This window comes from Ctenopharyngodon idella, chromosome 22 (assembly GCF_019924925.1).
Source record: "Ctenopharyngodon idella isolate HZGC_01 chromosome 22, HZGC01, whole genome shotgun sequence".
In the NCBI taxonomy this organism is placed as follows: domain Eukaryota; kingdom Metazoa; phylum Chordata; class Actinopteri; order Cypriniformes; family Xenocyprididae; genus Ctenopharyngodon; species Ctenopharyngodon idella.
Window position 1 is genome coordinate 21,627,942 of NC_067241.1, and position 22,419 is coordinate 21,650,360.

General features: G+C 36.4%; 4 protein-coding genes across 6 annotated transcripts in view; 2 read left to right on the forward strand and 2 right to left on the reverse strand.

The window, feature by feature from the left end:
• The window catches only part of ankrd52a (ankyrin repeat domain 52a), a 29,987-nt gene extending 26,971 nt beyond the window's left edge, over positions 1-3,016 (reverse strand). Inside the window, exons 1-3 of the mRNA XM_051879858.1 lie at positions 2,848-3,016; positions 2,122-2,205; positions 1,840-1,918 (exon numbers count right to left, since the gene is read on the reverse strand). Of these exons, the coding sequence (XP_051735818.1) occupies positions 1,840-1,918; positions 2,122-2,205; positions 2,848-2,874 (190 nt within the window). The 5' untranslated portion in view covers positions 2,875-3,016. The remainder of the gene's footprint in view (positions 1-1,839; positions 1,919-2,121; positions 2,206-2,847) is intronic.
• Positions 3,017-5,251: 2,235 nt separating this feature from the next.
• On the forward strand, positions 5,252-10,569 carry taf8 (TAF8 RNA polymerase II, TATA box binding protein (TBP)-associated factor). Its single transcript, XM_051880337.1, has 8 exons — positions 5,252-5,484; positions 5,990-6,149; positions 6,472-6,570; positions 8,038-8,100; positions 8,196-8,320; positions 8,418-8,565; positions 8,662-8,804; positions 9,155-10,569. Exons 1-8 carry the CDS (start codon positions 5,437-5,439, stop codon positions 9,293-9,295), a joined length of 927 nt encoding a protein of 308 aa, XP_051736297.1. The 5' UTR covers positions 5,252-5,436; the 3' UTR covers positions 9,296-10,569.
• A 134-nt stretch (positions 10,570-10,703) lies between these two features.
• si:ch211-66i15.4 (uncharacterized protein LOC560315 homolog) lies at positions 10,704-14,243 on the reverse strand. The gene is made up of 7 exons (XM_051880338.1): positions 14,094-14,243; positions 12,348-12,452; positions 12,111-12,256; positions 11,932-12,030; positions 11,713-11,840; positions 10,976-11,093; positions 10,704-10,844 (listed from the first exon to the last, which is right to left on the reverse strand). The coding sequence occupies exons 1-7, from the start codon at positions 14,125-14,127 to the stop codon at positions 10,779-10,781; spliced, it is 696 nt and encodes a 231-aa protein (XP_051736298.1). The 5' UTR covers positions 14,128-14,243; the 3' UTR covers positions 10,704-10,778.
• Positions 13,630-19,146, forward strand: LOC127505067 (zinc finger protein OZF-like). Of its 3 annotated transcripts, none has more exons than XM_051880334.1 (3): positions 13,630-13,763; positions 14,724-15,299; positions 17,407-19,146. In XM_051880334.1, exons 2-3 carry the CDS (start codon positions 14,780-14,782, stop codon positions 18,000-18,002), a joined length of 1,116 nt encoding a protein of 371 aa, XP_051736294.1. In that variant the 5' UTR covers positions 13,630-13,763; positions 14,724-14,779; the 3' UTR covers positions 18,003-19,146. The 3 variants fall into 3 exon arrangements, with proteins under 3 accessions (XP_051736294.1, XP_051736296.1, XP_051736295.1); XM_051880336.1 differs by lacking the exon at positions 13,630-13,763 and adding an exon at positions 13,786-13,940; XM_051880335.1 differs by lacking the exon at positions 13,630-13,763 and adding an exon at positions 14,084-14,284.
• Positions 19,147-22,419: the final 3,273 nt, after the last annotated feature.

Genomic DNA, 22,419 nt, shown 5'->3' on the forward strand with positions numbered 1-22,419 from the left:
TAAAAGAAAAAAAAAAGAAAAAAAGAAAAAAAGAAAAAAAAGAATGAAGATTTTAAAAAGTGAGATACTTTTTTGACAAAGTCTTTCTGTATTGTGAATCCATTCATAGCTAAAGGGCATTATGACATGCAGCAAGAGCTTTGACAATTTACACAATAGTAAAAAAAACATTATAAACATTTTTTTTTATCAAAACATTTAAGTATGTAATTTCCATCAGCAAATGAAATTGCAAAAATAATGATTGTTTCCAAACAGGTCACAAATTCACGCCACTGGCTGAGCCAAGGTTGCAAATGTCTCCTATTGCTACTGCTGAGACATCCAGACACAAAGACTCTACTGCTAATGGAAAGTTACAATTTACAAGACAAATATTTTCTTAAATTAGGCCAAATTGGGCTTTTATTTTGACATAATACTGGTAATTGGTAATATTGGTAATGCTGTAAACTTGTCTACAAATTGTTGGAAATTATGTGAATTTAAATAGTGAACATAGTGCACACTGAGTTCCCAAATAAACATTAATCTCAGTGTTTGCAGAGATGGAGTTTATGTGAAGCAGCATTTACTGTGAACACGATATTATAAGCTGCACACGTGTAAGCCGATCTTCAGTCTGAAACACACCGTGACTATATACTTAATTAAATCACAGCCTTTGATTTGATAGTGACAATTTGATAATATACATAGCTATTTCAGTTTTTTGTGCAGCCCTACGTATATTTTAACTTGACATTAGATTTAAGGCCCCAATATACTTCAAATAAAATCGAAGACTGGTCTGACATAATTTCGAACAAAATCAAGCGAAAACGAAGCTCATTTGGAGTTTGTTTCTGGAGTTCGAAACAGCTTGCTTTGGCCTGTGAACTGTTGCGATTACATAATTGGTAGGTGTGGTACTGAGGCTCCACCTTCTTTGACAGAAATCTTCTCCGGTTTATTTCTTCAGTTCAGTGTGTCAAGGTAATAGTAATAGTAAATTGAACACTACTTAGCATTAATACAACTTCTGGTAATGCATGGTTTTGGTGAGTGCTTTGTAATTTGTCTTCACATTAGATATTTTATGAGAAGCAATTCAGTTACAATTGCATTACTCATTGTCTTTTTTTTCCCCCTTTTAGCCATTTTCATCTTTGAAATGGCTAAACACTGCAAACAGACGGCAGCTATGTAGTTTTCAACTGCTTTACATTAAGAAAACTGGTAAAACCTTATGAATCTTCTCTGGAAAGCTAAAAACAAATTATGTTAAATGTTTACTTTGCATTGTAGCACAAAGGTTGCATGGACTGCATTTATTCACCAACCGTGATCACAAACAATACGGTCAAGAATCATGTTTGGATTTATTACAGTAGCAGCAAATCACACATACGGCCTATGATCAGATGCTCTCTTAACAGCAGTTTGCTGTTAAGCTGTTTTTGTTGTGCGTTTATTTTGTTATTGAGAGGAAAGCTACATATACTACATATTTACATATTCATCTAAATGCTGCTCTCAGCATCTGGGCATTGCCAGGTTTTTTGCTAACAGTTTACCGCCGAAAAGGTATTTCGAACTTCTTTTTACCCTAAGCAAAGAACAAAAAAGAACTTTACCCGTGAGTATATGGGGGCCTTAAATTAATTATTAGCTTTTCATCAACTCTCAAACCTTGATATAGACTGAATTTAGGTGAATGGGCCATAAATGTTACTATTTTTTGCATTGTAGCAAGGCTTGAATTCTGTATTGACCAATCAGCATTTGAGACCAGAATTATCTGTTTTATCAATAAAACATAACTACATGTGGTGGCAGCAGTGCTGTATAACTTCATACCTGCACTGATGAGAAGATCCATTATATGAACGTCCCCCAGCCAGGCAGCAGCATGAAGAGGTGTGCGGCGCTCTTGGTCCTGACACAAAAATGGAGAAAAAAAAAGGTTAACAGATTTGTTTTTAACTTTCCTTTCCACACTGGCAATTTTTTAAAGGCCCACACAGCCCATATGTACAGTCATCCGGAAAATCTCATTTCATACTAAAATGTTACGCTATCACATATGCAGATGATGCATATAATTCATGCTCACACTAATATATGCCATTCAAAACATACCAGTGAATTGACTTCATCTTTCTTGTGCAAAAATAACTTCACTTCATCAGTATTTCGGTTAAATATGGCCTGGACCAGAGGCGGCTGGAGGAGGAAAAAAAGGTGGATGTTATGATACTGCTATGAAACATGACAACAAAATTTAAACCCTTTGTTTGGGCAACTTATAGTTGCAATGCATAACTTTGAGTGTCAAATGTGAGGTGTATAAGTGTATAACTATAATCAAATATGATTATCACTGAATATCATTAACAAGCTGCAGCAAAATAACACACATTGCTATTGTATCTACGTAGATGGGATAAATATGCGTACAATATTGTTATATAAAGAATTTTTTTTTAAAAAAGCCGCAGTATTTGTTAAATAGGTTAATAAACATGTGCGTTTTAAAATATAAACACACAATAGATGTTTTCCTATGCGGCTGGCTGACACCCAGCTCATTAGGCTAGCTGGCTGGCTAACGTCTGGGCGTGATAGAAGGGTTATTTTTCATTTTTAACCTCTCTTTGATATCCCTACCCTGATTATACAGTAAACCAGTGATGTTTTCACCAAAATGAACAACAAAAACACACGTTTTAATGCGAGAACTATAATGGAAATGGGATAATCCATCGTCGGGGAGCTAGCTAACATATCGGGCACTGCATACAAGCGCAGAAAGCGAACAACAAACTGCTTGATTTACGCTACTCGTGGAGTTTCAATATCACTCACCTGGTCTGAAATATTGAGTACCCCCATCTCCCTGTGTCAGTCGGGCCGAAAGTCCCTCATCAGTAAGGAATCGAGGCTGGGAAACCAAGACTACAATCTTGTGTTGCGAGTATAGACGTGATGAGTGCGTCTTTAGCTGGTGAGGCAGTTGAAAATAGCGACACCAGCGTGATGGCCGCTTGCTGCACCAACTTTCAAAATAAATGCCTGTGAGCTAAACCTTGCAAGGGACCCCCTTATAACATATAAAGTATATTAAAATATAAAGTTAGTTATATATTTCATGTATAAAAATACCTTTATCCTGTGCATGACTAGCTTGAAATTGTACTAGGAAGTACTCACTTAATAAATTAATCATTTAATTTTAACTTAACTTAAATTAATAATTTTTCTACAGACTATTAGACACTGTTAGGAAAGTTAATTTTAAGAGTAATCCATTACAATGTGTTACTTCCTAAAAAGTAACTAATTGCATTACTTAGTTTTATAGGAAGTAATGTCTTGCGTTACTTCTGCGTTACTTTTTCCCACCTGAGCTGGGCTTGCTTGTTTGTTTTTTAATAAAAAAAAAAGTTATATTTTGGCAAATATAAAGGCCCTTTCACACCAAAAATGAAATGAATGAGCCTCAGGATGAAGGAAACGCAAATTAATGCCTGTACAGTAAAGGGCTCAGCTCAAACAAACCTTTCAGCTGTGCTGCCATTTTGGATTAAAGAAGACTGTTTTTTTACAGTCTATGGGCAGAAGAAGAAAGTTCAACACTCTTACTTCATCAATAAAAACAAAAATGAAACACAAATGTGATGTTTTGTGCATTTTTGGCCATTCATTTACATGACAACGGGTTTCGATGTTTACATTTTTTTTTAAAACGATACCATTATCATCTCCATGTAAACCACAAAAAACATGAATTTGTGAAAACAGTGACGTCATGCGCATGTGTAGGCTATTACGTGTTGGTGTTTCTTTACAAAGTGACATCGCCAACTACTGGCCTGCATAAAGTGTGTTTAGTAATTTTCACAGATCCTTGTGAATAGGGATCGTTTTGACAACGGTGTCGACTGTACACTAACAAAGCAAAGGAAAAATGTTTCCATTTTTAGTACATCGTTGCCATGTAACCATACCCTTAGTCTAGAACTACATTAACCTCATGTTTACACAGCCCACACAACACCTCTGCACCTTCCGATTTCTCTCAACATTGGGGACTGGAGAGGTGTCAGTCAATATATAGGAAAAGTAACTCAGATATTTTGTTGTAAACATTAATAATACATTAGCTACTTTACTCGTTACTTGAAAAAAGTAATCTAATTACATAACTTACATTACTTGTAATGCATTACTCCCAACACTGCTATTAGAGTACAGTAAAGGCATTTTTTACAGAGCTAGGTTAAGTTAAGGCTGCTCTGTGCCTGCTCAAAATTCACGTAATGCCACATAAAAGCCATAAAATTTGTCTGCTCTGACCCACCATAGCCCTTAGAATAAAGGTTAACATTGCTGTGTAAATGGATTTATGCCACCTCTGAGCAGCATTAAAGAGTCTAAGAACACATAATTGCAGCTTCAGAAGCTCTTCTGTTCCACTTTTGCATTATAGATGTATAAACCTGAAAAGAAACATTTGCAATTCAAGTATTTTTTCACAATACATTGTTCCAGCACATTACATTAGAACAAAACTATATTTGTTTTTTTATTTCCTACTGTTAAAAACAATGGATGAAATTTTAATGAAGTATAATCACAATTTCAAGATTTCTAGTTTTTAGAAAGCAGAATGACACACTAAATAATATAAAAATTGATTGTTTTAAATTTTTTAATGCAGATAATGATAACAAAAAATATTTTCGGCCTATTGAATAATTGATGAGATTTTACAGTAGATGTTCTATACCGGTTTGATTGTTTTCCTTTTTTTGTCCAACAGGATGAGGCGCGTTCTGTAAGAAAGTGTCTGACACTCTATGCCAAAGCTTAGTTTTTGCTTTTCATAACGGAGTTAATGTGTAAAATGCCCTCTTCTGTTCAAACAAATAAAATAAATTAGCATACATTACAAACCTTTCTTGGTTATCATTTAACAGTTAAAATTTTAGAATGTTTAAGATAGATAGTTTTAGGATCATGCTTTTTTAAACATGAATGTTGGAGAAACACTTCCTATATGTTGTGTTGTTCAAGTCAAAGTTCATGCATTTAAACAAACTATTCTGTATTTTTGAAGCCATTAAAAATATGCATATCTATTAAAAGTAATTTTTCAACGTTTAGGAGTACAATAGCATATAGACGATATCAAAGATAACACACAAAATTCTGTTTTTTATTATTTCTTTTTCTTTTTTTTCTTTTTTTTTTTACTCTATACGTCTGTAACTTTTATTTTGGAAACAGCGAAACAACAACCTTCCGGTGGCCCTGTTGGAAATTCTGATAGGGTTGCCATTTTCACTTAATATATATATAAAAAAACAAATACAGTCTTTAGGAAACGCAGAAATGAGAAATGAGTTTATTTGCGAATGCTAAACACCAGAGGAAAAACCACTAGAGTAAACAATGGCAGACTCTGTAATGATGGGGAGCGCGTCTTTAAACTCCGGAAGCGTAAATATCTCCTTTCATTTCTCTTGCCTGCAGCCTGCTAGCTTAGCCAAATAACAATAACTTTATGACTTTGTTCAAATATAAGGCACCTTTAAGCGCAAATGTGTCCTATATTTAAAAGTAGACACTGTTTCATATGCAAGAACCTTTTATTATGTTATGCATAAAATAGAAACGGTCAATAAATGTGCTGAGCTATCTAGTAACAGTTCAGTGTCTGTTAGCATAAAGTCTCAAACTTAGTGGTCTTGATTCATATCCCCAGAAATGCTGTTGGAATACACACCCAAAAAGCTACCACTGTCTCTAAAAATGTTTAATTTGTCTAACAGTCTGACTAGGCTAGAAACATCTCCAGCAAAACATCTTAGGCTGGTTTAATCTTTTTGATTAGAACCATAAATGGCAGGAGCCACAATTGCCTTGTAGTTTTTAATGCAGATAAGTCAAAAACATTGCATGGGACATCCTGCTCTTTAATAATCTGTTCTTTTAATAATTGCAGCGCTCTGGAAGCAGTAAGACCAGCACAAGTCCTACAGAAAACTATCAGCTGGCTCGGAGACGCACACTGCAGGTGGTGGTCAGCTCTCTGCTGACAGAGTGTGGCTTTGAGAGCGCTGAGAAAGCTGCGGTGGAGACACTCACTGAGATGATGCAGAGCTGTGAGTCCTTCATTTATCTTATGCCAGGTCACCTGTGAGGCTTGTAAAATGTTTAAAAACTGTCAGATCATCCATGGATGTAAAGCTAGGTTCACATTGTATGATTTTGGCCACTGTTTGTCAGTCTGAGACAAATTTTGTGAATCCTAAAAGATTCCTCTGATATATATATATATATATATATATATATATATATATATATATATATATTAGTATTACAAATAAACATAGTGTTTATTTGAGGTTTTATTTCAAATTTAAAATGAACAGAAGTTTATTTTACGTGGTTTCCTATATTCAGATTCTCATTGTCTTGTGATAGATATCACTGAGGTTGGACGTTGTGCGAAGGCAAACTGTGAGCACACAGCTAGAAGCACCCCTACACTCTCTGATGTGGTCATCACTCTGGTCGAAATGGGTTGGTTCCCCTTTCATCAATATATAGTTAATGTATAAAAGATTTCACTTCTTTACGGAGCCCCTGCTCACGTGAAACTGTTGCGTGCGCACAAGAAACTTTTCATGTGCGCATGTGAATTTTTTCGCTCATGCATTACAATTTCCAGTTTATGTACAGTATACTATAACCTACACTATATTGCCAAAAGTTTTGGGATGCCTGCCTTTACATGCACATGCACATGAACTTTTAAGACATCCCATTCTTAATCTGTAGGGTTTAATATGGAGTTGGCCCACCCTTTGCAGCTATAACAGCCTCAACTCTTCTGGGAAGGATTTCCACAAGGTTTAGGAGTGTGTTATGGGAATTTTTGACCATTCTTCTAGAAGCGCATTTGTGAGGTCAGGCAGTGATGTTGGCGAGAAGGCCTGGCTCACAGTCTCCGCTCTAATTCATCCCAAAGGTGTTCTATCGGGTTGAGGTCAGGACTCTGTGCAAGCCAGTCAAGTTCCTTCACACCAAACTCGCTCATCCATGTCTTTATGGACCTTGCTTTGTGCACTAGTGCGCAGTCATGTTGGAACAGGAAGGGTCCATCCCCAAACTGTTCCCACAAAGTTGGGAGCATAAAATTGTCCAAAATGTCTTGGTATGCTGAAGCATTAAGAGTTCCTTTCTCTGGAACTAAGGGGCCAAGCCCAACCCCTGAAAAACAAGCCCCATACCATAATCCCCCCTCCACCAAACTTTACACTTGGCACAATGCAGTCAGGCAAGTACCGTTCTCCTGGCAACCGCCAAACCCAGACTCGTCCATCGGATTGCCAGACAGAGAAGCGTGATTCGTCACTCCAGAGAACACGTCTCCACTGCTCTAGAGTCCAGTGGTGGCGTGCTTTACACCACTGCATCCGACGCTTTGCATTGCACTTGGTGATGTAAGGCTTGGAATCAGCTGCTCGGCCATGGAAACCCATTCCATGAAGCTCTCTACACACTGTTCTTGAGCTAATCTGAAGGCCACACGAAGTTTGGAGATCTGTAGCTATTGACTCTGCAGAAAGTTGGTGACTTCCGCGCACTGTGCGCCTCAGCATACGCTGACCCCGCTCTGTGATTTTACGTGGCCTACCACTTCGTGGCTGAGTTGCTGTTGTTCCCAATTGCTTCCACTTTGTTATGATACCACTAACAGTTGACCGTGGAATATTTAGTAGTGAGGAAATTTCACAAATGGACTTATTGCACAGGTGGCAACCTATCACGGTACCACGCTTGAATTCACTGAGCTCCTGAGAGCGACCCATTCTTTCACAAATGTTTGTAGTAGCAGTGATTGGAACACCTGAATTCAATGATTTGGAGGGGTGTCCCAATACTTTTGGCAATATAGTGTATTTCCTTTGTGCATCACTACCATTTTACTATGTACTTGTGTGGTTAAATCATTTTTATCTGAGTGTTACTTTTTCACATTTGCAGGATTTAATGTGGATACTCTTCCAGTGTATGCCAAAAGATCCCAAAGGATGGTCATAACTGCACGTACGTGTACCGTTTTTCACTAATATATCCATTTATCTTATATCATCTGCTGTAACTGTTCCTTCTTAAATGTATAACACTTCTGCGTTGAACAGCTCCAGTAACAAATGCTCCAGTGGTCCCAAAAGCCCTCACGGCTGGACAGAAGCGCACTCATCCAACACACATTCCCAGCCACTTCCCAGAGTTCCCAGATCCTCATACATACATCAAAACACCAGTAAGGCCTCGATTGCTCACCTGGTGCCCTGTTATCGTGCAATTCTTCAGCCTAATAACTGCTAATATTAAGAACTTATCTCCCTTTTATGTTTTAGACCTTTCGAGAGCCTGTGTCAGATTACCAGGTGGTGAGAGAGAAGGCAGCATCACAAAGGAGAGATGTGGAGCGTGCTCTCACACGCTTCATGGCCAAGACCGGAGAGACGCAAAGCCTTTTTAAGGACGACATCAGTGCATTTCCTTGTGAGTTTTTCTGTCCCAGATATAACCAGTGACCCACTATATTTTGACTGACCTTTTGCCTTTCTAGTGGATGTTTATTCATGTGTGTGTAATCAGTGATCGCTGCAAGGCCGAGCTCCATTCCTTACCTGAGTGCCCTGCTGCCCTCTGAACTAGAGCTACAGACACTGGAGGAGACAGATTCATCTGAGCAGGATGACCAGACAGACACCGAAAACAACCCCAGTCACAGTATCCAGGCAAGCCTAAAGCTTTTTTCCTCGTCAAAATATTTGTTTTATTCAAGAAAATATTTGCATTTCTGTTGTTTTTTTTAATGATATTTTTTTATTGTAACGTTTAATATATATGTATGTATATAAAATAAAATTAATAATATATAAAAAAATATATAAAGTATACACAGACACATATACAATGCATACTATTAGAATAAATAAGTACATTATTATTATTATTATTAATTTATAATATATTATAAATTAATAATAATAATAATAATGTACTTATTTATTCTAATGGTTTACATTTAATATATATATATATTTTTTTTAAATAAATAATTAAATTCTTTTTTTTTCAACCCTAGGATGACTCGGGTGCAGATAAGGAGAACGCAGTGCTGCCACCTGGTGGTGTTGTGCCTACAGGAAAGGCCAATGAAGAAAACATGATTGACAACCCATATCTACGGCCAGTCAAAAAGCCGAAAGTGAGAAGGAAAAAATGAAAATTGATATATTGACTCGACTACTTCTACATCAGCAGGTTATGACGAATGATGACTTCTTAGCACTTGCTAATCACATTGTGCCCTTTGAAGTAACAGCTAACATGAGGAGTCTTCAACAACTGCAATTTGGAAACACACGGTGGTCCATCATGTTAAAGGGTTAGTTCACCCAAAAATGAAAATTCTGTCATTTATTACTCACGCTTATGCCGTTCCAGACCCGTAAGACCTTCGTTAATCTTCGGAACGCAAATTGAGATATTTTTGTTTAAATCCGATGGCTCCGTGAGGCCTGCATAGGGAGCAATGACATTTCCTCTCTCAAGATCCATTAATGTACTAAAAACATATTTAAATCAGTTCATGTGAGTACAGTGGTTCAATATTAATATTATAAAGCGACGAGAATATTTTTGGTGCGCCAAAAAAAACAAAATAATGAATTATTTAGTGATGGCCAATTTCAAAACACTGCTTCAGGAAGCTTCGGAGCATAAATGAATCAGCGTGTCGAATCCGCAGTTCGGAGCGCGAAAGTCACGTGATTTCAGCAGTTTGGCGGTTTGACACGCGATCCGAATCATGATTCGACACGCTGATTCATTATGCTCCGAATCTTCCTGAAGCAGTGTTTTGAAATCGGCCATCACTAAATAAGTCGTTATTTTGTTTTTTTTGGCGCACCAAAAATATTCTCGTCGCTTTATAATATTAATATTGAACCACTGTACTCACATGAACTGATTTAAATATGTTTTTAGTACATTAATGGATCTTGAGAGAGGAAATGTCATTGCTCCCTATGTAGGCCTCACTGAGCCATCAGATTTAAACAAAAATATCTTAATTTGCGTTCCGAAGATCAGCGAAGGTCTTACGGGTGTAAAATGGCACGAGGGTGAGTAATTAATGACAGAATTTTCATTTTTGGGTGAACTAACCCTTTAATGACGTTTGATTCTTATGACAGACTGTTCTGTACATCTCAAAAATATTAGATGGAATTCACACAGACAACCTTCCCTAAAGAGTAGCACCCCTTACAGTTGATTTTTGGCAGTGTGTTTTGAATAAATGAAGCATCATTTAGTTTTTACAGTTCTCCACACATCATAAACATGACATTCTCTTCTGATTTGTGTTTATTTGTTACTCAATTGTAAATGATCGTAATAAATGTCTTTTATTGTTTATTTTAAGGCATCCTTTCAAAAGGACAAGTTGAAAATTAAACCAGAATGTGGGGATAAAGTAAACATCTCCATTATGAACGTGTGTCCTGTGTCTTGTTACTTTACTCGCTACTACATTAAATTTTAAGTATGTACCTGGAATGTGTCTTATAGTACACCTCAAAATTATGGTTCCTAACTGAACATATTAAGAAATGGAAATGGGAAACAAGTAAGTAGAACTTGTCTTTTAATGTTTGTATACTTTGAGAATCAAGTTGCATTTTTGTGGTAGTATTTTAGTGTCATCAGTAAAACAAGCGTAGATATGCCACCCTGTTCCTCTGTTTCCTAAACTCTTTGTCATGGAGGAGCTGCATGGACAAAAAACATGAAGTTAAAAATGAAAAAAATCTATATCAGCTAATGAAAAATACATTAAGCTCAACAGGCTGTTGTGTACACACTTTTGTAATTTGTAGAAGAGTGTCAGACATATCAGTACCTCAGTCCGCAGTGCTCTTCTCTCCAACAATGGCACTTTTGACCAGTCTGGAGAGCCAAATTTCATAGGCCATGATACCTTCTTGCTTTGGCTGGAATCATGAGCATATGCCCCTGGACTGAAAAAAACAAAAACAAAAAAACAATATACATAGAAAGTCTGGGAATCATTTAATTTAAACCAAGAATTAAACATTTTAGGATGTTCTTTGAATCATTCTCGGAGAACATAACCATCAGGTTTTACACAAACTTATGGAGTTCAAGACGGTCATTCTGAAATTCATAATGATTTTGAATTAAACTTTCACTTAGATTATTATTCTGGTGATATGAATTCTAATGCAAAACAATTAAATTACAAAAATGAAGAAAAAAAAATTTCACTAGTGGTTACATAATTGTATTCAGTATATAAATAGAATAAATATGGAGGAAAATTTATTCTAGATTAGCAGTTCTCAAGGGGGCAGAGGCATGCAAATGAATAAAAAAGTGCATTTTTATAGTATACATTTTCCAAGTTATTATACATTATTCCAACCTCTAGTGTATTTTATCAGGTCAAAAATATTTTGAAAATCCTTAGTAAATCAGGAACAACTGGAAAAATCATGGGGCCTTCGATTATTGTTTAGGAGAATGGGGGGCCCTGCAGCCAAAAAGGTTGAAAACTATTACTCTATATTGGTTGCTTTGTATTACCAGAACTCAGTCAAATGTTAAAAAAGATCATACCCAGGGCTGGAGTCTGCATTTGAAGGTCTGAGTCTTACAGTGGTACTATTAAAGGGAGCTTTTCCAGGAGGACACACTTTAGACTGCGTCCAGTCCTCCTGGTATTCCCATGGTGAAGGGGTGGCTGTCTATAAAAACAGGCAATGCAGTTTTTTGTTTACATAAAAACAAAGGAAATGGTTGCGATTTTACATAGAAATAAATAAACTATAGGCCTACCTTAAATGGAGGCAGAAAACGTGGTGCAGTGCGGGCTGCTAACACATATCCCCTCTTACTCTCAGGTCTGTGTTGGAGGTCATATATAAGAGTGCCCAACTGTGAACTGATTAGTTAGATGAAAAGAATAACACGTTGCTTGACATATAAGTTATTAACTGCTTTGCCTTCATTCATACCGTGTGGTTGTCGTAACATCCGGGACCTAGTTCCTTGGAGTCAGTTGAGCCGTGCAGCGCGAGCATTTCATTGCCCATGCGATTAGGTGCAAAGTGAGTTGGAAACATGAGACGTTTCTGGCAGCTGCCGAACGCGACCAGTGGATCTTTAAAGTCGATAAACATATATAAAAATCAAATGTTCATTTTTGATGGCAAAAGTTGCAGTTTTGACTACTGATGAGTAAATTACAATACCTGCGCCCCGTGTCGCCATAGCTTCCTGTTGTTTACTAGAACCATGGTAACCAGGTGCAAACGAACTGATGATGTGGATCAAATGGAAATCCGATGTATTCAGAACTGATTCAGAAGTGGTGTAGGAAAGCATTACAACTCGTTTTTTTCAATTATGTATTTAATTTTATTTATTGGATCTGATTTTGGGCGTTTATATGCACTTTTATATTGAACACATATACTGTAGCCACGACACAGTTCCTCAACAACCGTCCATACCGGCGTGATGAATACGATCCTCAATTGGATGGAACTGAAATAAATACTTTTAATGTTGCGATCCTATTGGACTTATGATAGCAACCTGAATTGTAACAAAGCACTGTTGGCCAGAGGAGAACTGGCACCCCGACTAAGCCTGGTTTCTCCCAAGGTTTTTTTCTCCATTTTAACACCAATTTGCCACTTGTCTGCCACCTGATGTCACCTGATGGAGTTTGGGTTCCTTGCCGCTGTCGCCTCTGGCTTGCTTAGTTGGGGACACTTGACTTGACATTTGATATTCAACAGTGCTTTGATCTGCCTGCATTGACACTATTCTTTAAGAGCTGCTGTGCAGCCAAATAATGTACCAGGTATCAGTGTAAAGCTGCTTTGACACAATCTACATTGTAAAAAGCGCTATATAAATAAAGGTGACTTGACTTGACTTGTAGTCTACTGTAATAATAGGATGTAGATACAGGACTCTACTAGATTATACCACAAAGACTAATGATGATGATGAAATTTTTTATTTATTTATTTTTTTCCAAAAAATATGTCCAAAAAATCCCATTGTGTGGTGTCATTACGATTATTTAACTGCTCCTGGTCAAGACGGAGCATCCCCGATTTCAAATTGTACATATCAAACATGTTTGATATTTAAACATCCTAATTTTTTTGGAATTTAATATTTTTAAGTATTCTTTATGTGGCAAGTATATTAATATCAACGTACTATCAGTATACTAATGTTGAAGAGCCTTTGAACCTTCATCACAAACTTAATTTTGATATACAATTTTTTAAATCATTCAAAATATTGAAGTTTATATTTAATTATTTTTTATATATCGACTTTAAATGTTTAAGTATTTAGTTTTAAGTATTTAGTTAGGACATTTATTAAGAATAAATGTTCTGTAGTTGGTTTTATAATTGGGATTTCTTCACACTTGCTTACATTTAAATATATGCCAGAAGCTTTTTAAAAAATCTCAGTGGTATTGATAGATTTGGAAATCTGTGATTTATCTGATCATTGAATATGTTTTTTTTGTTGTATGTGAATTTCTATTGTTTTAATGTGTGAATGGGACTTTTATTTTGGTGTGGTGACGATGTCATAAGGCTGCGTCGCACTCCTGCATCTTATTTTGCTAAAGAAAGGTTTGTTTTTAATCATTTAAAGTGTTTAAACCAACACAACCTGTAGAGAACTGTGGAATGAGTTAATGATTAATGAACGTAACACTTTAATGTTTCTAATAACAGTAATATGCATAGTTTTTCTATCAGTGAAAAACAACGAACTGTTTTAGTCAATAAACATCAGTAACAGAAAAGGTGCGTCTCATTTCGCTCCCGACCTTATTTACCAGAGAAACAGGCGTGCCGCCATCTTTAGAATATTGTCTTTGAACTTCCGTTTTTGCGGTAGCCCTGTATATTTCTATGGCATCGTTGTTGAAGAATAATTAGCTGGTGAAGTGGATTTACCTGTTGTAGAGTTAATGAAAGTTATCATGAGCATTGTTATGTTTAAAGCAGATGTCTTAACAAATGTCAGTAGACCGGGAAGATTTTAAAATGAGCAGTTCATTCATAAATACATAAGATCGCTGTGGGAATACAAGCCAGAAGTCAAAAGACAACGAGAACAGCGCTGAAAAGGGGCGGGGCTACATAAGGTCTATATAACGAGTTGTTCATCATAAACAAACTGTTTAGTCACTGGCAAGTAATGATAGAAAAACTCTCAGTCAACTAAACCAAATGCTTATTGAAACAGAACAAACACAAACATCTTTAACAGTGACTTTAAAAACAAGTGCAAATGTTTAATAGGAGTGCAGTCCATTAAATTTATTCTATGAGTTATTAGTTTAGTTAACACTAAATATAAATCAGCACACAATATTAATATACTGTTTAATATAGTATTTGCATTCTTTTATTATTTTCTAGTGCTAGTTTTGAGTGTTTTTGTCTAATCTGCACATTTAAGTCCATTAATTATCACTCTGACTCCCTTAGCACTACTGAACTAGATCTGTTTGAGATGCACTCAGAGATTTAGTTTGGATGTGTTTTTCTTTCTGTTAATTATTCTTATCTTAATCATGACAGTGCCCAAACAACTCCTGGTTAAGTGGCTGAGATCCCCATGATGCACTATTATAAAGATGGCGTTTATTAAAGAGGAGAGTGAAGATGTGAGGATTGAAGAAACATTCAGGGTCAAACATGAAGATCCTGAGGAACAAACAAAGATGGCGTTTATTAAAGAGGAGAGTGAAGATGTGAGGATTGAAGAAACATTCAGGGTCAAACATGAAGATCCTGAGGAACAAACAAAGATGGCGTTTATTAAAGAGGAGAGTGAAGATGTGAGGATTGAAGAAACATTCAGGGTCAAACATGAAGATCCTGAGGAACAAACAAAGATGGCGTTTATTAAAGGGGAGAGTGAAGATGTGAGGATTGAAGAAACATTCAGGGTCAAACATGAAGATCCTGAGGAACAAACAAAGATGGCGTTTATTAAAGAGGAGAGTGAAGATGTGAGGATTGAAGAAACATTCAGGGTCAAACATGAAGATCCCGAGGAACAAACAAAGATGTCATTTATTAAAGAGGAGAGTGAAGACATGAAGATCGAAGAAACATTCAGAGTCAAACATGAAGAGACTGAGGAACAAACAGGTTGGTTTTGTTCTCAAAGTCTTTCTTCAGTCATTCTGTGTCATGCTTCTCTTTATCTCTGTTATTTGTCTCATGACAAAATTAATGACATCACAAATTCAATTAGGAAAAACATTAAAGAAATAACCAAATAAAACAACTGTTTTGTGTAACATTAAACCCAATATCAATAGTCAAACTCTTTGAGATTTGTCCGTAATGAACCAGTTCTCCTGGGTCAGACTGTGGGTTATAGTCCTGCACGGGACTGTTTTCTTAATCCCCCTCGCGCTGAATTTCTGACCATTTCCCGTTCCTGCAGTGTGTGTGTTTCAGTAAGCAGCGGCTCCTGGCTGTAAATTTATGTAGGACAGATTCTGGTTCTTAGTGCTAGTTTATGATAAACATTTTGTAAGTTTTATATTCTAATCGCTGAACACATCAGTCACACTTTTGTCAGAATTCTAATGTCATTGCGTTATTCAGTCTGAGGGTGGCGCTCTAATGATGATTGACAGACTTAAGTACACATGACAGATGCATAGAACCAGCTTAGAATGGTCTTGATGTAGATTTGTTGTTTTAGAATGTTGTAAGTTGTGTAGAAATTCCAGTGAGGAAAATGATGTCTATTCTCAGAACAAACATAGAACAAACACAACAGAACTACTGTATATGAAGGCTATTCGCATTCGCACGTTTAAAATAAAGAATTTATACTTTAATTAATTTGATACGCTACCCGACACAGGAAGAACAGACATGTCAACTAGTTACTGACCTGATGCAGACTCATAGCTGAAGCGGACTGATATTGGCTTGGTCTGGATTGAGGTTTACATAAGGTAATGTGAAAGTAAGCAGGGCAGACAGAAATCTGCCCCAGTGGCTCTCAGTTAGAGCGCGCTGCAGTTTATATTGGGGAATCACTCTGTAGAGAGTGTTGAGAGGGGAGCTCCACTGCATACCCGTCTTACTAATGTTATAACTCATAACTTTATATCACAACAAAACTAACTCTCTTTAATATTGCAAATACCATGTCGAGGTCTATGATTTCCTAAATGTGGAAAACATGGATGAAATCATGGATTCCGGTCACAAATGGAACTTACTGTATAAAGAGGAACATCACGGAATTTGCCAATTTTTGCCAATCAAAAGTAAGCCTGTGCAATGAATCAAATATCGATTTGATTCACTCACTGTATTAGGACACAAGAGCTTCATTTACAAAGCTCACGAGAGTCACTTCATGAGCATTTTACTCTGGGCTCTTGGGCTTCTCGTCGGCGGCGCACTCAGCAGCGATGCTTTCACTCTGGGCCTCTAGGCTCTTGGGCTCTTGGGCTTCTCGTTGGCAGTGCTCTCAGCAGCGATGCTCTCACTCTGGGCTCTTGGGCTTTTGGGCTTCTTGTCGATAGCGCTCTCACCAGTGATGCTCTCGCTCTGAGCCATGGCACTCTCGTGCTTCTTGCTGGCGGCGCTCTCAGTGGCGAGGCTCTCACTCTGGGCCTCGGCGCTCTCGGCTGTGATGCTCTGGGCCTCGGCGCTCTCAGTGGTGATGCTCTTGCTTTGGGCCTCTGGGCTCTTGGGCTTATCGTCAGCGATGCTCTCACTCTGGGCCTTGGCTCTTGGGCCTGGGTTTCTCGCTGCTACCTGTGTCCTCAGTACACTCAGACTCCTCTATAGACTCCCTGTGCTAGATCCATTAAAATGATGAATTTTTCTGTAACATAGCTTTCAAAGTAAAGTAAGGATAATGGATCTAGATGTCTTTTTGGCAACTTGTTTTCTTTTAATTAGGACTGGTTTTATATTTCTTTTTCAAAATGATTAATCATAAGCCTCATTGATCTGAGCTTACGCATCTCAGTTTTTGAGTGAAAAAAGCATTATTTGTGAATAATTTTGGCAATATTAAATAAAATATGAAAAAAAAAAAAAGTGGCACTGTTGATCACATTTATCTACTTTAATGTTTAACCAGGATGTTTGTTTTGAAGTGCTTTTATTTTGTGTAAAATTGCACAGAGTCACCCTTGTGGTGTTTCTGGTCAAAAAAAGGCCGGGACACAACACAAGGGTTAAATGGGTGCTTACTTGTTTTTGTTTCTGTTCACCCTAGACCTGATGGGGCTGAAAGAGGAGAGCCAAGAACTGAATGAAATGGAAGAGAAAAACCAGTACGAGAAATGTGATGACTTCATGCTTAGGGAAAAATCTTTTAGTTACTCACAGACTCATAAACCAGAACCCATAAACATTAAAGTCCACATTGTAGAAAGCCCTTTCACCTGCCAACAGTGTGGAGAAAGTTTTAGTCAAAAAAAGAGTCTTAATGGCCACATGAGAATTCACAAAGTAGAGGGCCGTTTCACCTGCCAACAGTGTGGAAAACGTTTCAATCGAAATAACAACCTTAAAGTCCACTTGAATATCCACACAGGAGAGAAGCCTCATGCCTGCACACAGTGTGGGAAGAGTTTCTCACTAAACAGAGATCTTAAGACTCACATGAGTATTCACACTGGAGAGAAGCCTTTTACTTGTCAACAGTGTGGAAAAAGTTTCAGTCGAAAAGACCATCTTAACATCCACTTGAAAGTCCACACAGGAGAGAAGCCTCATACCTGCGCACTGTGTGGGAAGAGTTATGGATATAAAGAAAGCCTTAATCATCACTTGAAGATTCACTCATCAGGATTCATGTCATCTGTGTGAAAGGAGATTCACAGACAGGAATCACCTTGAGAATCGTAAAAATTCACATCAAAGAGAAACCTTACATGTGCCCTCAGTGTGGAAAGAGCTTCATAATGAAAGGAAACCTTAAAGGGTTAGTTCACCCAAAAATGAAATTTTTGTCATTAATTACTCATCCTCATGTTGTTCCACACCCGTAAGACCTTCAATCATCTTCGGAACACAAATTAAGATATTTTAATGAAATCTGAGAAAACAAAATTCGTCTCTCCCGTCATTTTGCTACGCTATTTACGCTGCAGCGCTTCCGTGTTTACATCCAAATGCCGGCTCAGTATTGGCATGCGTGTGATGCTGACGCAGGAGCTGGCCAATACCGAGCCCGCGTTCTAACAATGTTTTTACTGCTTTTCTGGACCTTGAATGTGGCGATTTCGTTGCTTTCAGTGGAAGATAAAAAAACCTCTTGGATTTCATAAAAAGTATCTTAATTTGTGTTCCGAAGATGAACGAAGGTCTTACAGATGTGGAATGACATGAGGGTGAGTAATTAATGACAGAAATTTCATTTTTGGGTGAATATTCACATGATATTCACATGAGTTCACACTAAAGAGAAGCCTTACAAGTGTCTTCAGTGTGAAAAGAGTTTCACATACCACACAGACCTGAGACAGCATTTGGAAACTCATTCTGGAAAGAAACTGCCGTTTTCCTTAGTGTGACAAAAGGTTTAAAAAAATCTGAGCAATTTAAGCAATAATTTGCATTCACTTTGGAAAAAGACAATTCAATTGTGATTGTTGTAATAAAAACATGACTTTTACATATGAAAGTGATGTAAATGTGAGACCCTGTTGCGTTCTTTGTTGAAGAAGTTTATTCAAGTGTTCTATTAGTATACTTCTTTTAAGCTAAAAATAATAAAGCAAACTGTGGCAAGCAGGATGAGGCCGAGAGCCTTGAGAACGGGGCAAGGCCGGTGGCGTGATTGATGATAAGCGGCACCTGCGCGCCCCACCGGTCTCCAGTTTCTCACGGAGGAGACGGAGGTGAAGGACGAGAGAGCACCAGGCCTGGACTATTTTGCCTTATGTTTTATGTATGTGCTTTTACTTTCATTTTGTGTTTATTTTATATAATTAAAGTTGTGTTTAACGTTCGCCGGTTCCCGCCTCCTCTTTCCCTGAGCAACGAACTGTGATAAGCTTTCACTTTACTTTTTATGTACTACCTAAAAATATATACTTAAAATTACTCTTAAGTGTACTTTATTTATACTGACACAAAAGTATATTTGGTCTATACTTGGACTCAATCTTTTGAGCAAAATATACTGAAAAGTATAATGAAGTGTGATTGGCTTGTAGTTGCATTTTCTCTTTTGATTGAGGTTCAGATTTACTCTGAATTTACTCCAAGTCTGTCTTTAAAGACTCTTCTGAATGCTGGTGTAGGCTCCACAGCACAGTTCAGGTGATGGTTGACCTCAGGTCTAGGGTTCTGTATGCCTTGACAAAGGTGTTTAGAATGCCCTGGAGGTCTTCAGCAGAGTGTGTTATGATGATGGTATCGTCAACGTACTGAAGCTCTGTAACGGTCCTCTTCGTCTGCCCGTCATCATCCTCTTCTGCTTAGCCAACCTGGAAAATACTAAGACTCTAACTGATCAGTTAAGTGCTACAACACTCTCAACTACATTGTTTAATGTTTCTGTTTGCTCTTTCCTGTTTTCTAAAAAGTGATCAAAAACGCTGGTGCTGGCTTGTATCTTAAAACAACAGCAACAAAAAGGTATATTTCAAATATAAACATTAATAACTGAATAAGAACATAGTAGTACTCCTAAAGTGCAAAAATAATACATAAATGGTAATAATTAAAGTTGCTGTACAAATGAAAAACCTAGTTATAAACTAGTTGTATTCAAAGTTTATAACTGTTACCCTTTAAGTATACTTAAAAGTATACATTTATACACTAAAAGTGGGGCAATTTAGTACCAAGTAGTATTGAACTATAACACTTAAAAGTATACTGCTTGTAGTACATGGATATATTAGTATACTAACTACATAAAGTATACTTAAAATTATACTTGAATTTTACTGAAGTATACATAATAAAAATTGGCTAACACTTTATAATAACTGCACACTATGAAGCATTAGTTAAGCATTAGTAAACAGTCAATTCATCATTTATAAAGCATTAATAGACATTAATAAGCAGTTTATCAATACACCTATAAATGCTTTGTTCTTGATTTATAAGCATATCTATAATGTGTTTAATAATTGTATTTTCATACTTTATTAATGATCAATTTATGTATGAACATTTTAAGTATTTTAAGTATGAAAATACATTTATTAAACACATTATAGATATGCTTATAAATCAAGAACAAAGCATTTATAGTTGTATTTATAAACTGCTTGCTAATGTCTATTAATGTTTTATAAATGATGAATTGACTATTTACTAATGCTTAACTAATGCTTCATAGCGTGAGTTATTCTAAAGTGTTACCGGTCAGAGTTCACCAAACTTGAACTTTGGAACGCAGCGAAATGCAAAACTTTTTGCACGAGCTTGCATTTCTGGTCCGACGCATTAGCATGCATATAAATGGAAATCAATGGGATGAAAAGTGCAGTGTGACCGCACCTTAAAGTGTACTCTCTATACTGAGATAAGGAAATGGCAAAGGAGATGAACTGGAATGAGTTTCAGGAGTCTCCTTACTATGAGGAAGAGATGGGTGAAAGAAAGGAAGAAAGGTCAAAAGGGTTAATTGAATCATTGTGGATGTTTATATGTTCTGTAGGTTTATAGGTTTTCTTGGCTTCTGTATAGATGCAAATATATTCTGAATAGATGTAAATATGAAAATGTACAAATGTAAATAGTTTAGGTTATTTTGTCATACACATGTACACAGTGCTCTCTACAGTCTTTTGAAGCACAGGGATACATGGATGTGTATGCTTGTTATTTTCATTTAGTCATTGTAAAAAGTTAGTAGTTGTTGTTTACAAAAGTTGTAAAAAGGTTTTATTTTATAAACCTTAAAAAGTTGTAAAAAGGTTTTATTATGATTTTATTATTCAGTGTGAGATTTAATATGTATATATTGTCAGAGTTCTATCTATATGTTTCTTTTTTATATTATAATATTGTATTGATATTTACTATTCTTAAAAAGTGCTTAAAGCATTTAATAAAAAACAAACAAACAAACAAAAAACAATTGGAAATCACTGTGCTGAGTGCTGTGTGTTGTTTTTAGGACTCATTTTATAGTTTCTATGGGTTTGGAAACATTTAATTGATCATTTAATTAAATTGTGACTTAAATTATTCCATCACTCAAACAATTTTTATTCAATACTTCAATATTATCATTGGTATATATAATGTCTCTTATTTACATTGCAAATACTATTTTGATATTTAATATAACCATTCATGTTTTTAATATAAGCAATTGATGTTATACTACAGTGTTGATTTATTTTTGATCTGAGGTCAATAGGGAACCACTCACCGATCTCTATTCATAAGATACCCATTAAACGTGTGTTCTTATAAATACCTAGGTGCATATGTGGATAACTTACTTACCTGGGGTGTATGCTGTTGTGTGCAACAGAGGTTAAATTTTTTACAAAGATTAAGAGTTTATGGGGTTGAACAGAAAGTAATGTATCTATTTTACCATGCTGTAATTGAAAGTATAATACATTATGGATATACTGTATGGTTTGGCAACATCACAGTTCAGTCCAAAGCTAAACTTGCCTGCCTGGTAAAGATGGCTATGAAAATTATAGGGAAAAGGCAATATCAATCATTGGAGTATTCATATGAGCAGTCTATTATCAAGGAAGGTACCAAGATAGTATCTGATCCTTCACATAACTTAAATACAGAATATGAGTTGCTACCTTCTGGCAGACGATATAGGCTGCCTGTGTGTAGATACAATTGTTTTAAGAAGTAGGTCTTTTGTACCTACCTCGATTAAGCAATAATTATATGTTTTTTCTATTTATTTCTATTTATGCATGTGTATGGTTTATACAGTGCACAGCATAAATGAGCACACCCCCTCTGAAACCTCTGAAAGTCAGCAATTACTCAATTACTTAGAAGACATGTTAGGGTTCTTTAGAGATATAATGTTCCAGCAAGTCTGCTTAATCAATTACCAAAGAAGCATGTCAAAATTATTCAGGAAAATAAGATTTTCTTATCAAGGTGGTAAAATGTGTAGCAAAAATGAGTACACCCTCCTAAAAGTTACTAAATAAAATGAAATAAAAAATTTTCTGGTGTAAGTTTAAGGCAATGTTTGATCAACAGGTAAGTATGTTAAACCAAAACATTTAAAGAGAAGTAATTTCGTGACAATTAAAAGTGTTATATAGCC